Source organism: Drosophila arizonae, chromosome 5 (assembly GCF_054131065.1).
Source record: "Drosophila arizonae isolate 15081-1271.41 chromosome 5, UAZ_ARI_1.0, whole genome shotgun sequence".
In the NCBI taxonomy this organism is placed as follows: domain Eukaryota; kingdom Metazoa; phylum Arthropoda; class Insecta; order Diptera; family Drosophilidae; genus Drosophila; species Drosophila arizonae.
Window position 1 is genome coordinate 24,016,779 of NC_142925.1, and position 15,968 is coordinate 24,032,746.

The following is a 15,968-nucleotide window of genomic DNA, read 5'->3' on the forward strand; positions in this document are numbered from 1 at the left end:
TTAGATAATTGCAAAAAATATATATTTATATAAATAATTTGACTATTGACTAGGGATAAATTTGTAGTATTTGTTTTGTTTTTGCTTTCTTTTGCTAATTCGCTAATATGTATATTTGGAATATATATGTGTATATATTTAATGCAGCATTTCAATAATAAATAGATTTTTCAATTTGCACTGGGCGTCTACTTAAAGCATTAATTAAAACCAATTCTATTTTAAAAATTCATGAATTTCTCTCCTCAATTTCAGTTTTCCTTTCCTTTTGATTTGTGGTTTTTGAATGGGGCGAGATTCCTTTCGTTAAGTGATGAAGCCGCAATTCGCCGCTTAGCTCTGCGCTAGTGGTTCGCGACTTATCCACAGCTGGTTCTAAACTAGACTACAAACAAGTTTCTTCGATTGGCAAGACAAATTCTCATTCTCGATAGCGAGTGCGAGTGAGAGTGAGAGTGAGAGTGAGAGCGAGAGAGTGTAAGAAATAAAGAGAGAGCGTGTTTAGGGCAGCAAGAGTATCTACGTTATATAGAGCTCCACGCAGGAATTGCTCACAATGGGCGAGGCGTTCACTGTAGCATTTGGGCTGCCGGTTTTCAATGCGGGCGTTGGCACACTAGCCGTGTGGTTCGTGTCCGGGCTAAGCAACGGCGGCGGTGTCGAATTCGCCCTCACGGACTGAGCAGGCGTAACAGCGGCAGCTACTTCGCCCCCATTCACAATGGGCACTGGTGTCGACGGCTGCGATACACTGGCGGTATGAATAGTTGGCGTGGCTGTTAATTTGTTGCTATTGTTGCTGCTATTGTTGTTGTTGTTGTTGGATGGTTGTTTTAGTGGCACAAATGGCACGGCATTCTTGTTGGGCGTGAGTATGATGCCGGCATTGGGCGGTGAGAGCGGCGAGGGTGGGAAAAAATCCATCGGATACTGTGAAAAATATAAGTAAATAAAAAGTTAAACAAATAAATAAGCATCATTTCAAATCATGATAAAACAGCGACTAGAATTTCAAGTTAATATGCAATTAAATCTAAGTTTGTATGAAACATTTACTTTGCACGATAATGGTCAATCAATCATTTGACTTTATTGCCAACTTACCATAGCCTGATGCTGAGAGGGAGAATGCGCCCCTGGCTGGCTGTAGTACGTGGTGGGCGATACGGGTGGACTGGGATACGGCCAGTAGACGAGGGGAGGCGGATAGAATGCGGAGGCATGATGATGATGGTGGTGGTGATGGGCATGCGCATGGGCGTGGGCATGGGCATGGGCGTGGTGCGCACGGGGCGTGGCCAGCAGCGGAGAGTGATGCGGCGGCTGAGGTGCGCCATAAGCCGGAAAGTGAGCACCGAAATGCGCGCCCAGTACGGTGGTACCTGTCGAAGCAATATGGAATAGATTAAAATCCGGAGACGTAATTTCAAGATAAAACTTAAAGAACGAGAATAAAATAATTGAAAGTCAGTGTTGTGAGTATGGCTGGGTATACTATAACATTTTTCTTTTCAATTATAAGCGGAGCGGTATAGTGTGTTAGTCTCGAAGAAGAGGAAGAAGCCAACGGTAAGGATAAGAGAAAGCAAACACACAAGATGTAGAAGGGAAAGAAAAAGTTCAGACTGGAGTTGAGAGTTGCGTTTTAGTAGATATTGTTGTACTTGTTAGGGTTAGTTCAGATACGTTGTTAGTGCTCTTATCTGTTAAATCATTTATCGTTTATCACAGTTATTCAAGTTAAATATAATCGTATTCAAAAACACTCACCGTTTAGACATTTGCAAAATATGGTAGAGTAGACATGTAGTATAAAGTAATTGTAATTTGATTTTGAAGGTATGTAAAATTTAAGCATAAATATATATGTGAATATACACATACATATTCCTACTTATATTTATACATATATATTTACCAGTTTACCCAGAGACCATGAATACATTTTGCGCACATAGTAAACTTTAAAACATGTTTCTATCCCGTTCAGTTTTTGCATTTTTGATTTTTTGTTTAATCCAAGCACCAACCAGCCTTCAAAAATGTAATAAAAAAAAAATTAAGTAGAAACCAGGTACACACACACACACATAGAGAGAGTGAGAGAAAAAGGGCTGGACCATGGACAACAACGACGGCGTATGTGTAGAGAGTCAAGTTATCGTTATCGTTATCGTTAGATCATGGTACAAACAAATATATATGCGATTACAGTTAGGTCTAGGAGAGCACAACCAGCTCCTCAACGAGTTACACAAAAGCAGCAGAGGACCAGTTTGAATTGTTATCGGTAATTTATCGATGATTATATAAACACTTGTCGCTAATTAATCGATTGGTTATCAATCGCAGGTTTACAATTAATTTTTTACAAGTTATCTACCGACTACGTCAATCGATATCCTATTGTTGTTCTATGAAATTTTTGTTTATCGATTTCTTATCGACTGCTGCTTTGATTGCTCATAATGCTTGATTGATGATTGTAGGCCAATAACAGACTATAGCTTATAGATTACGTAGTTAGTTAGCTGATCGATTTCTTATTGGCTGTTTATCAGATTTGATTTGATTGCTTGGCGATAGCTTTCCAATTTATCGTTTCATTGTTACATACAAGATGAGTGTGTCTATAGAAGAAAGCTAGGTGGTATTAAAGATTACGTTTTACATTTTATTAGATGCTTCCCATCAGACGTTACGCAGTTGCACTCACGTACAAGAGAGACAAAAATGTATATAGACCATAAAATTTCCAAATCCGAAATAAGTCACCTATCAATTTCAACACTTTAGCAACTCGTAACGCCATCAAAAATTACATAAAGCACCCGCTGCGGCCACAGAGACAAGAGCCCAGAGAGGATGCGCCTGAAAATGTGTGTAAAGCTAGACCCAAGCCCCGACCCAAGAGTTACAAATACGTATATCTCAACAGAAAGAGAGAGAGAGAGATAGAGTGATGAGAAGGAATCGATTCAACCATTTCAATTGACATTAATAAATTGATCAGGATATATAAAGAAGATATCAAAGAGATAAGAAAGACTTTATGTTGACTTTAAGTGGCATGAGAATTGCAAAGAGAGGTCGATAGCTAGGAAGAGATATAAGATTGGCGAGCATTCATAGATATGCAGGTAGCGAAATGTATATTTATTGAAGTATAAAAATTTGTTGTAATAAAAGTTCGATTGTCTCTAGGCTAAATATCAAAAATATTTGTTTTAGGTGCTAAAGCTAATTAAGTTATTCCAAATGTATTTGTTTATTATAAATGTTATTAATCAAATTGTTGTTGTATTTTTGTATTTTTTTTTTTTTTTTTAAGTGGCTGCTTATGAGTTTTATTCTTTTGTATGGAAGCCATAGATCGTAAATGTATGTATATTGCAGAAAAAACCCATGGAGAACCACTCGATTGTCGTATGAACTAGGAGTTAACTAACAATTTAAATATTTTAGATGCTAAGCCATAAAAATCTTTCCCATGCTTTTTAATTCAATTTTGTATGTTTTATCCGTTTATTTATATTGAAATGCAAGAAGCAGCGCAAAACTGTTTGTTAGACGCAGAAGAGGAGTTAGGATCGGTAAATATTTGTTTATATGGATATATATAAATTTATGCAAATATCTATATTTTATGTTTGGTTCTCTGCTCGGCACAATTCTGGTTTATAAAGTGCGATCTATAGCGCCCAGTAAGAACATATACAATTACCTTTTAAAGACATACAGACATACTATATATAATTGTATTTTGTAGATATATACTTAGAGCATAAACCCAAAAAATATCCATAACCATATATATAAATATATATAAAAAGAGATATGTCAGTTAACTATATATCAAACACTAAAGCGCTAAGAACGTACAAATGAAACAAAAGCAGTTTGGGAGTAGCTCGAATAATACATATGTATATAATATACGAGCATCTGATTGGTAGAGTCAGAGTGGCAGATATATAGAGAGATAGAGAGAGGGAGAGAGTAATAAAAGGGGATTTTGACTATAAACTAAAATTAGTGATGACAGAGAACACACAGAGTTGATATATATCGATAGAATTTCCAATTTGCGACTAACACCAGTTACGCACACTTATCGGCTAATGGTATACATATAACGATTTACGATATACGATATACTCTCTATGTATATGCGTTGATCATTGATTTTAAAATACGTCCAAAATCAAATTTAAAATTCCATTTATAATGAGTTTCGAGTGTTAGAGACCTTCCACAGCTGAGCACTGCGATCTGCGCGAACCCATAATGAGCATATGTAGGATATAGTATATAGCATATCGGGATTACATTTACGATATTGATGTGTGAGCGTGTTGTCGCCCAGATCGCAGTGCAGTGGCTGTGGCAATAGCTACAGGTGGCCACAGGAAAGTTTTCTAGTGCTTAGTTCCACTTTCTTTTTGTTGTTTTTAAATATTAATCAAAAATGTTTTGTGTAACCAACCAATTTTACAAGTTGTACGACTTAAAGCTAGGGTATTCCATTATTATTATTATTATTATTTTATATGGTATATATGTGGTATATACGAATAACGCTAGTCTTTAAGCTAAAAGGTTTTTTTTTTTTTTTTTTTTTTTTTTTTTTTTTTTGAGTTTTGAGTTTTGCACATTTTGTTTTAGGTTCGATTTTTTACGCATGAGCCAACACCTGATGCCCTTCAGGCAGTGAGCGCGTGTGGGTGTGTGTGTGTGCCTTTGCTTAAATAATAATTTTTAAATTGCACTTAATGGGCGTGGCACCCACACATACACGTTCAGATACCAATAGATTGACGGAAGCACGCAGCCAACGCTCGCTACCTGAAGGACATTAGCCTCTGTTGTTGAAGTAGCGCTTCGCACACGCATACGCACATACACACATAAACACCCGCACATACACACATACACACAAGCACATACACATTACACTTAATAGTTAAATATTATATAGCTTACGAATCAGCTTCATTACTTTTTAGTTTACAAACAATTTGGAAGAAAATCGAGAAACAGACGAAAACAATTTTGCTTTGCACATTTGTTAGCTTGCCCGGGATGTGTTTGTGTTTGTATTTGTGTGTGTGTGTGTGTCTGTGTCTGTGTCTATGTGTGTGTGGGTAGGGTGTATGCCGTATGTGTGCGTGTTCGTGTGCGGTGTATAGATATAGATATACAGATATATGTAAGTAATGCTTAGACCTTAAACAAACTCCTTACTTTTCGTTTGACTTACGACTACGAAATTTCACTATAAAAATTTACAATTAGAAATGTCTGGTATAAGTGTGTGAGTGTGTATATGTGAGTGTGTGTTGATGTATGAGTTGCCAAGATGAGCAATGGAATGCACATGTACATATATAGGGTAGATATACCCTATATACCCATATCGCCACTCAAAATGCATTGCAAGAGCCGAAGATGAAAAGCAATCAATCTTGATTGAGGGCAAACTAGGACCCTCTAAGTGTATGAAATATGTGTGAATATATAACTTGGAATGTATTTGAAGAGTCGGAGCTTCATATTGTTAGAGTTCCATTGAAACTGGATTAAGTAATATGCATGAAGTATGCATCAATCATGACATAATAAGAAGGAATTGAATGATTGACAGAAAAGAGTTAATAACCTATTAATCAAATTTGTTTGATCAATTGAATTTAAAACTAACAGAAAAGAACTTCTAAGAGCAAGTAAATCAATCATGATTGATTTTAAATATCGATCAATTAAAAACCATTCAAATATGATTGAAGTGTAAGAGAAATAATCTAAGCGGAATAAAAATTGATTGAGTACATTCAGTAATCAATAATGTTCATGTCCAAAATTTCAGTATCAATCATCGATCATCATTCATGATGGTGAGCAACTAAATGCCTGGATTATAGTAGGAGTAGACGCTACTGGGCGCTCGGGTTAGGGCGCGCTTGGCAGCACTCGCTGCAGCCGCCGCCCCAGCCGGATCCTGCTGAAAGGCATTCTCATAGGAGCGCTTCATGGAGTGCGATTGCAGCGCAAGGGCCGCATTGCCCGCTGCCGCAGCGCCCGGCGCACTGGCACCCGCTGGCACCCCAGCGGCCGCGGCGGCTGTGGAGGCGCCTGGGAACGGATAGCCCGCGGCGGACATGTAGCCCATGGGAAAGGGCTGCATATAGGGGCGCTGCATGAACACAAACTGCGGCTGGCCGCCCATGGCAGCGGCGGCGGCAGCGGCAGCGGCCCCCGGGTGCTGCATGTACAGCTGATGCGTTTGCAGCATGGCGGCGTTGGCATACAGCTGCTGCTGCTGCTGCTCGGCGGCTACGGCGGCCGCTTGCTGGCGGGCCAGCAGATTGTGCTGCGCTATGAACTGCGCCTGCTGCTGGGCGAGCAGGGCGGGATTGGACGCGGCAGCAGCCGCAGCGGCAGCGGCGCCGGCAGAGGGCGGCAGCGGAAGATTGAAGGGATAGCCGGCATGTGAGGCGGCGGTAAGGCCACCCTGGGCCAGGGCGCTGCTCGACAGAGACGAGTGGCTGGACATGGTGGCCGGGGCTGTGGCACTCATGAAGCCAGCCAAGCCGCTAGCCGTGCCCGCCGTGAGCGGAGCGTGGGAGGTGGCGCCCATTAGGCTGGCCGCAGCAGCGGCCGCGGCCGCCGGCGACGTTTGCAATGCATGATGAGCGGCAGCAGCAGCCGCCGCAGCAGCTGCTGCAGCGTGTGGGTGTGCGTGCGCATGCGTGTGTGTGTGCGAGTGTGGGTGTGTGTGCGAGTGTGAGCCGATGCCCTGAGCGCCGGTGGGTGGCGGCGGCGGTTGAGCTAACATACCCGGAGAGAGCAGCGACGGTTGTTTGCCTGCAGCAGCGGCGGCGGCGGCAGCGGCAGCAGCAGCGGCCAAATGGGCGTGGCTGGGATGAGGCGGTGGCGCCACCGGCGAGGCCAAGCCGCCATTCAGCACATGATTCATATCATCGCCAGAGCACTGGAAGACCTCGATATACCGGAACTTCTTGCCAAAGACCATGAACTGATTGTGCTTCCGCTGAGCGCAGAGGCGCGCCGAGTCCTCCGAGTCCATTTGGATAAAGGCCTCGCCACTGGGCTGGCCCTGAAAGAGATCCCCATTATATATATTTAAGCAACAATTATCTAAATTCATTTGCATAGCTTCACATTCGTGAACCTTCCAGAAATGGATCGAGATGATCCCGTTCGCTCACCTGCGCATTGATGACCATGTGCACGCCCTGGTAGATGATGTGCTTGGCAAAGTCGTCCAGAAAGTGCAGAATGTGCTCCACCATCGCCTCGTAGGGCAGGCCGCGCAGTCGAATGCAGTTCTTGGTGGTGCCCGAGGTGATGAGGTGCTGTGGGGCATGGGTAAGTGGGGGGCACAGGTTAGCGTGGCTAGCGTTAGCTGTCAGCGGGTTGAGGGCGTGGCCAGCAGCGGCACCCACCTGCGGCAGCAACGGCAACTGCATGGTGGGCAACTGTGCTATCAGCGGCGGCTGGCCGTGGTTGTTCGACTCGTAGGTCTTCGGGTCCATCGATCGATTCAGCACCTGCTGCACCTCCGCCGTCGTCGAACGGAATAGCTCGATGTACCGCTGCCCGATCGACTCGCGATGGCGTCCCAGCGCCTTCGGCGAATCGCTCTCGTTGGCAAATAGCACAAAGGCATCGCCCGTGGCGCGTCCATCGGGCTTCTTCACAAAGAGCACGCCCTCGCTGCCGTCCAGCACGTGACAGGGCGACTCGCCGGTGGTAAAGAACTCCAGCTGCAAGAGCAGAGGGAGAAGGTGAGTATATTCTGAATGAAGGAGCAGATTCGAGAGTCATCTCATCTCAGCCACACACTTACCACTTGCTTTGGCGTGCAGTCGTAGGGCAGTCCGCGCATGCGTATTATCACCTGTGCGCCCTTGGAGAGGAACGCCTGCGCCTCGTTCGAGGCGCCGCCGGCTATGGCCAGAAAGTCCTCGCCCGATGCGCGATACACCTCAATATAGCGCGAGCCGATGTGATGCTTATGCCGCTTCAGAGCCATGTCGCGATGCTCCTGAGAAACGAAGCGAATCAAAGCCTCTCCGTTGCGCCGGCCCAGCGGCGAAAGGCACAAAGCAACGCCGCCTCTGCATGTGCATGAATAAGGGAGAGAGAGAGAGTGAGAGTCGAGCGGAGAGAAGGGAAGAGTACAGTGGGTTTAATGAAGAGCGCATATGATAAAGAAAATTCTGGCAAATAGCTAAGAATTTCATTGGTCGTCGGCCGTAATCTGCCGCCGACCCGCTGAACTTTGATAAGCTGCGCGTCGAGCACAGCTTATCAATGGGTTACGTCGATCTCTGTGAGTATACAGAGGGTACAATGATTTCAGAACGAGACATGGCAAGGCATCTATTCTCCATAAATTTGAGTGAAGGAATATACTCTAGAGAGCATAAAATACATAATTGAAATACCCCTATATATAAAGACCTCTAATCATAGAATGTACAATAGATTCTATTCGATTTTGTAGAGAATATAAGTGATGAGGATTAAATCTCAAGTTTAAATTTAAAAAAAATCCGTAGTCTTCAAATATATTTCAAATTCAACTTTAGCTCTTCTCATGTGCTGCAATCTTTGCTAAGCCTTAAACAACTCTGAGTTGCTCTGCTATTTGGAAATCTTAATCATCAATCAATCAAATTCTTTGATTGAGCATTTATTTATGCCATGTCAAACTGACTCAATTTAATCTAACATACAATTTAAACAGCTCATCGTATAATAGAAAACTATTATCAAATAGCAACCATATCAAAATTCATTGAATTCAGTCACTCGCTGTTTGCAATGCGATTCAGTGTAATGAAACTTCGATTTCGACCAATTTTAGATTGCTATAGGAGCTCAATTTTCCCGCTACTCACTTGGCTACGTTGAGTCCGCGAAAGAACTTGGCTATGTCCTGATCGCTGCTCTGCCAGGGCAAACCACGAGCACGCACGATGCAATTGCCGTCCACCTCGTCGTCAATTGAGCTGTAGGAAGAATACCAGAAGGAATGCAAAGTTCAGTTTCAGTTTACAATTTCAGTGAAATTCGTTGTAAAGTAAGAGGAGCTAAGCCATATAAATATATATTTATAAATGTGTTTGCTTGTATATAGAAGCTACATTTGACAAATTCCAAAGCTGTGCCCTGTAATAGACTTGGGCGTCTGTGGAATTTTGTATACCGAGGTATATAGTTTTTAAGTTTCTTCTCTGAAGTCACGTTTCGTTCTTTCAAGAACATAAACATTTTTGCTGACTTTTCACACACACACACACACACACTGAGGCTGTCTCAACACAAACAAACAAAAACATGAATAATCAGAAGCAGCAGCGACAGCACAAATGTTGAAAAACAAAAAGTCAAATTTAATCATAATTTTGTGGCACATAATCTGAAATGGCATTCGAGACTGTTTTGCACTGATTTGCCTTACCTGAACGCTAATTGGAATTGTTTTTAATGGGTTTTTATTTCAGAGTTTTGCCTCCCAGTAGAGCTTCTTACTCTATTTATGTGACACACTTATTCGTCGAGCTAAAGATTATGGCAAACGTGTTTTTACTTCACTTCATTTTCATGTGTTTGTTTTTTCTTTTCGCCTTCTTATTCTTCTTCTTCTCCTTTTTCAGCGATAACAATAGTCACAATTCATCAGGAACTCTCACAATTCGATGCGTTTCTAATTTCCTACACTTGAGAGATGGGCCTCGGCTACGAGTTCTTATCGCGCACCGATCCAATCGCCGACTGAGCCGCGATCCGTTCCACGATTTTTGTCGCGACGCTTGGCTCACAGTCAGCTCTGAGTAATATTTATTTTTCTGAATGGTCTTATTTTTTAAAATATATAGTCTTTCTCATTTGCTTGTATGTATGTTGAGTGTTTTCGGGCTGGGGCTGACTTGAAATAGTGCAGACATAAACACAAAGCTGGAGCGTCGGAAAGACTGCCTGCTGCTCGAGAACTGAATGTCTAGAATGACTCTGGAGTGCCTGAAATTGAGACTCGGAGTGCCACTCAAAGAGTGAGACATTGAGTGAGTCTCGCTGAATGAGAGAGTGTACAGTCAAGCGAAGCGAGGCAGGTACTGAATCAGTCTCTGAAGTGCTCTTACACAAATTGAGTGAGCGCTACCTTAGGTACACAGTGAGTTATCGCATATGATATTTGATTTTGTATTTTCACTGATATTATTTCCTTTAATATAGACATAAATATATATACAAATATGATCTGAGAGATCCAAGGAGATCTAAACTAAATCCATTCAGTAAGTAAGTAAAACTCCAATCAACTTAACATTTAGAAAAATGAATATTTTGCATACTCTCATTTGGAATGCCCTAAATAAAGTGTCTCGCCCTAAGCTATACAATTTTAGTTTAATAAAGATCTTTCTCAATCCTTGACTCTACCCTAACAACACAATAATTAAGGGTTTGGCTACCTGAAAATATTTAATTTGAATTCTTAAACGCTAGCTGGAATTTAGTCTAATATTTAAATATTTTGCTGCTCACTTCTATTAATAATTAAATATATTTTATATAAATGAAATAAAAAATATGTTTCAATGAAATTTACTTAATAATGATTAGATAAAACGTTGTAAATTTTATGCCGAATCGATAATCTTTATAATCAGTAAATTGCATAGTAACTAGCTAAATCTAATTGATCTGTTTCTTGAGAAAGCTGTAGACAATATTACTGTGCGAAGCGAATAAGATTGATGGCTCTATATACTCTAATGCTCCAGCATTTTAGTCATTTAAAACATATACACAAATATAATATATATATACTATTATAAAGTGAATGCCATATCAAATTGGCAATTGACATATGAAGAAATTAAATTCGGCATAAGTAAATGCGGAATGTAAAATTTACTTAAGATACGGCCGAAATTTCTCAAAATACAAATGTAAATAGTCTCTTTGGTTCTTGATTAAAAAAGTTATTTCAAATTAATTCGTACCCATCTATGCTTCCTTCATTTCATTCCTTTTTCCATTATCGAAGTAGATTTTCTCCGTGAATATGATCACTTATTTAATAAATTATTTATTTGCGGTTCTATTCCGGTATTTATTTTTTTATTTACTTATACTTGTATTTGCATACAAAATACAAAACTAATCGGATAATTAAATCCAGTCAAATTTTTTTCATATACAAATACAAATAATATTTTATTATTATGATAATAATTCAAATTAATAATTTTATTATTTATTATTTGAATGTGAGTAACAGAATCAACTTTTACTATCTCTTTAACTAACTAATTTATTTCAACTTACCAAATTCCAGGCTCCAGCACAAGATTTACGACTTCATTAGTATCAAACTTATGACCTAAAGTAAAACATACATAAATGTAAGTTGTTTCTCAATTAAAAACAAAAAACCCAAACTAAACTCACCCGCCTGAAGCAATGATTGAATCACAGTGACCATATCGCGAGATTCGCGAATATAGAAATCATTATCTTCCACAGGTGTTGCATTCAGCTCTGCATAATGGAGATACAAAAGAAATCATTAGCGAATCGAGGTCAGATGGAAAACAATGCAAGCTCACCTTTAAGCATTTCGCCAATGGACTGCGGCATGGGCAGCACAGGTGACTGCAGCATCTTCTTGATGTCCTTCAGTGGAACGAGGGCACGCGATAGATCGCCCGACTTATAGCGCTGGAACTCTTTGCGCAGATCACTGAATCTGTTGTAATAGGCAGGCAGCTCCACATCCTTGGCGCAGGCCTCCCGATGCAGACATTGACGCAACGGCAGCTGCCCATCGGTGATCAGCTTGATCTCTGTATCGTGCAGCGATAAGGACCGCAGATATCCATCGAACTACAACGACAAACATACGGATATAAATCAAAATAAATTCTTCTTCTTCTTTTGTATGTGGAATATTTCAGATATATTGCCATCTTCGATTTATCCAGGTCTATCAATAATAAGTCATGGAATTTACGTTTCTTATTGCATAAGATCAAATCTTTAACTAGAGAAAAATCAATAGATGAACATAATTTTAGAATATATATAAGTATATTTAATAGTCGGCATTATACCTCTTTCGAGTATACATTTATCATTATTATACCCAAAGAATTAGCTCTTTATATGATAAAAACCTGATTCCTGTTTTTAATTAAATGGGAAATACACAGATTTTTATATTATGTATGAAAATAAGTTATAATTGTTTTGTGAAAATATATGTAGCACACTGAAGGAGGCGTGGCAGAACCCATAAGCTTCTTATAGGTTTGATCAAGCTGAGATGATCTAGATCTATCCGTCTGACCGTTCGTTCAAATTGCACGAAATTTGATTTATTTATTTATAAAATTACTATTGATAATAATAATCGATAATAATAACAATATTGGCCCATTCTAATTATTTTCATTTTGTATTTATTATTGATGACAAGATTATTTTCTACCGTAAAAAAAAATTCCTGCATATTAAGATGACTGAAGGTTTTTTTTTTTTTTTGTAGTTTAGACTTGAATTAAATATTTCCAAAATATGAGAAATAAATTTCACGAATGACTTTTATTATTTTGTATAATTAATATTATCAGCTAAAACATTCCTAACAAATATTATATTCAATCAATACGAAATGAATGAACTGTTAATTGAGTAAAACCCCGACATTCTATATATGAATATGAACATATATGGATATATTTAGTGCAAATTATAACAATGACGCTGACAATAAAACCTCAGTCAAAACTCAAAGTTCAACGGTTAAGAACTGACGAAAGGTTTGTGGGGATTATTTGGCTCTATGCTAATTCTTTTGGTGCAATTTTCTAGGTTACGAACGCAATTTGTTTAAACCCGTTTATTATTTGTTGTTGCTGATGATGATGTTGTTGTTGTTGCTGCTGTCGCTGCTGCTGCTGCTGCAATTATTGTCAATTACATGGAAAATAAATAACAGAAACAAAAACAAATCGTTTTAGCTATAGTTTTATAGTGTTTTTTGTGCCATGTCATCGTGAGTAAACATAACAAGCAGCTTTATGTCGCATTAGCTCGGGTTAATCTCTGAGTAGAGCTTGTCTCTGAGCTAGCCCTGAGCGCCCTCGGAGCTTGCCTTCGAGCCTCCTCTCAGCTGACCGGGCCCTATGCAACGGCGCTCCCCTGGGCAAATATTTGCGAGAACAGCGATCTCGTCATTTAATAGCCAAGTGTGTATTGACCAGGCAAATTAGTATGCCAGCCAAAGCAGACGCTCACAATAGCCGACAGCTTTACGCGCTTTCCCTTTCCCTTTGCCTTACTCTCCCTCTCCCCCTCACATACTCTCTCTTTCTTTCTTTCACTATCACTCTCTCTCTCTCTCTCTTTCTCTCTGGCATTACGTCACGTGTCGCTTACGGATCGGCTGCCAAAGTTGCATTCATATACATATATATGTATAATACGACATCTAATTGACGTACATTCGTCAACACACTCCATAAAGTAGATTAATGACACTCGGGTGCATAGTACAGCAGCGTCTTAATGATCCAAGTTAGTTAGGCATCTCTCTAGTTGAGAGATTATAGAGTTCATTAGGGTATTCAGTTGGAGGTCACACGCAAGCCTCATTCTAATTGTTAAGTATTGGATTTATTATGGGCTTCGATTTCATGACTACGACAATGCTAATACTCTTAGAGTCACTCTATATACATGATATTAGATGAAAAGAAAGTAGTCATAAAAAATAGAATAAATAACTATGTTAATGATTTTCAAATCTTCAAAAATAAAATAATTTATCTGGCATTTCTCATTTTCCTTATCACGCAAAATAAGGTCTTATCCTCTTATTGTATGTTAAGCCTATATAGATTCTATATTTAATTTCTTAACTTCCCTATATGACGAGCTTCACGTGCTGAATGTAGAAGATAAAGTTTTACGCCGACTGACCATTCACGCAATGGTCATAGAAAGATCCACCAAATATTCGTCAATGCGCGTTTATATTCAAAGTTTCATTTGCCATTTAGTTAGTAACGATTCTAAGATAGCAGATATAGTATGATTCCATTTGCCACGCCTTTAGTGGGTGTATCAGCAAAATCCTAAAAGTTTTATCAGGCAAACATTCCAAATTTCAAGTTTGTAGACTCTCATTCACTACGTGAATGAATATAAACGGCTCAATATCTAGGTTTATAACCAAACACTTAAAATTTATATGTGCGATATGCATAATTAGTCATTGGAATAATCAGTTGCTCTGATTTTAGTTAATATAGTTCATGAACGTTATTTCATATGCATATAGCACACACGTGAATGTAACACCGACTGCTGCACCCAAGTTTACAATACCCATACTCCGATCTGAGAGAATCTTTATCTACAACATCTACTTGGTGCTACATCGGTATTTACTATACAATCGTTTACATTTCCGTAACGAGAAATCGTGAACAAGGGGGACCGCGGAGCTTGTCGAAGTGCTCAAGTAGCGGCGCAACGTACTGCTTATCAGAGAGTCTGATAAGATTTCAAGTCGAACGCTTCCATAGCTCCCAATCAGTGGCGTTGTCCAGGGGCGAAAGAGAAACACGAAACCTAATGGGCAAATGCAATCCCCAGTGACTCTACGAGAAGAAACATCCCAACGATTCCAGTCCGTATGAGTTATTGAATAATTTATGGCGTTCCCTTATCTTTGGATCTACGAATTTTCCAGTCTTAGGCTGGCGACTAGTCCAGATCGAAGATCAGCTGGGATTATCACATGGACTGTGAATAAAAATAGAATAGCGCGTGCTCTGGTAATCTCTTTCTCCCTGTTACCCTATATCACTCTCTCTTTGTCTCTCTTTGTCTCTCTTTGTCCATTGCTCTTACCTTATCACACTCAATCTGACACCGTTTCTCTCACTCGCTCTTTCTCTTGTGAGTTTGCCTCTTATACACTAATCTTATCTGAAGCGCTCACTCGACTCCCACGCGCGATAGCTGCGAACTGTGAAGTGTGAATTATGTCCCCTTCTATATATTGCACGTCTGACACAGTCACTTTATTTCGTCTGATCTGTAGCCTTCCTTTACCAAATATATGTCGCATTTTTTCAGATTTTCAACTTAATTACTCTATCATTTTGTTTTCATTCTGCTTTTTTTTTCTTTGAGGATTCCGCCTCCTTCATACTGCTCTCGTTACCCGCTCTAATCCCCATATCTTATGCTCGCTGACTTTATCCTTTTTGGCTCAGATATACCGTTCCTATTTATATCCACCTTAAGCCCGTTATTCTCTCTCTCTCTCTCTCTCTCTCTCTCTCTTTCTCCCAGTTTTTCTCTCTCCCTGTCGATCTCTTGAATTATATAAAGTTCATTCCTTGCTCTCACTCAGACCTCTCTCGTTTTAATATCCGCTTCTCTTCTCATACATTTCTTGCTCTTACTCACCTCCTCGATCGCTTCGGCTAGGGGCTTCCCAGCTGACTGAGCCTCCGCAATGGGCAATATGAGCTCGTTGCTGTTCTCCAGAGTGGTGAGGCAGATGCCATTCGTGGCGCTGTTCCCGCTACTGCTGCTTACATTTGTGATGTTGTTTGTTGCATTGATGTTGTTGTTATTTGAGCTATTATCACCGGCATAGCCTATGGCTAGTGGCGGCGAGCAGGCTGTGTTGTTTGTAGCATTCGAGTTGTCCGATGAGCTAGATATGGTGCGATCCTTAATGAAGTAACCATCAGGGCGCACGAGTATTTGTTTGGTGCCAATGATCTGCAAAAGATACAAAAGGCAAAGAGCAGCGATTAGACAAAGCTAAAGAGCGCAACATAAACAGAAAAGTAAGAGTAAAGTAAATTGAGATATAAACTAGTATAGATATGTAGCTAGTTTTTAAGAAC

General features: G+C 40.1%; 1 protein-coding gene and 1 long non-coding RNA gene across 6 annotated transcripts in view; one reads left to right on the forward strand and one right to left on the reverse strand.

The window, feature by feature from the left end:
• Window positions 1–15,968, reverse strand: part of fus (epithelial splicing regulatory protein fusilli) — a 32,613-nt gene continuing 16,645 nt past the window's right edge. For 2 of the 5 annotated variants that reach the window (XM_089471347.1, XM_089471346.1), the window contains 8 exons: window positions 15,520–15,840; window positions 11,646–11,922; window positions 11,488–11,577; window positions 11,365–11,419; window positions 8,928–9,038; window positions 7,871–8,141; window positions 7,230–7,787; window positions 3,136–7,117 (listed from right to left, as the gene is read on the reverse strand). In XM_089471347.1, the coding sequence (XP_089327473.1) occupies window positions 5,903–7,117; window positions 7,230–7,787; window positions 7,871–8,141; window positions 8,928–9,038; window positions 11,365–11,419; window positions 11,488–11,577; window positions 11,646–11,922; window positions 15,520–15,840 (2,898 nt within the window). In that variant the 3' untranslated portion in view covers window positions 3,136–5,902. Of the gene's footprint in view, window positions 931–1,104; window positions 1,383–1,918; window positions 2,035–3,135; window positions 7,118–7,229; window positions 7,788–7,870; window positions 8,142–8,927; window positions 9,039–11,364; window positions 11,420–11,487; window positions 11,578–11,645; window positions 11,923–15,519; window positions 15,841–15,968 lie in introns of those variants that run through there. The other 3 variants (XM_089471350.1, XM_089471349.1, XM_089471348.1) reach the window with 3 other exon arrangements.
• On the forward strand, window positions 9,737–11,515 carry LOC149268835 (uncharacterized). The gene is made up of 4 exons (XR_016270528.1): window positions 9,737–9,863; window positions 9,909–10,204; window positions 10,267–10,332; window positions 11,375–11,515. It is a non-coding gene; the product is annotated as an uncharacterized LOC149268835 (long non-coding RNA).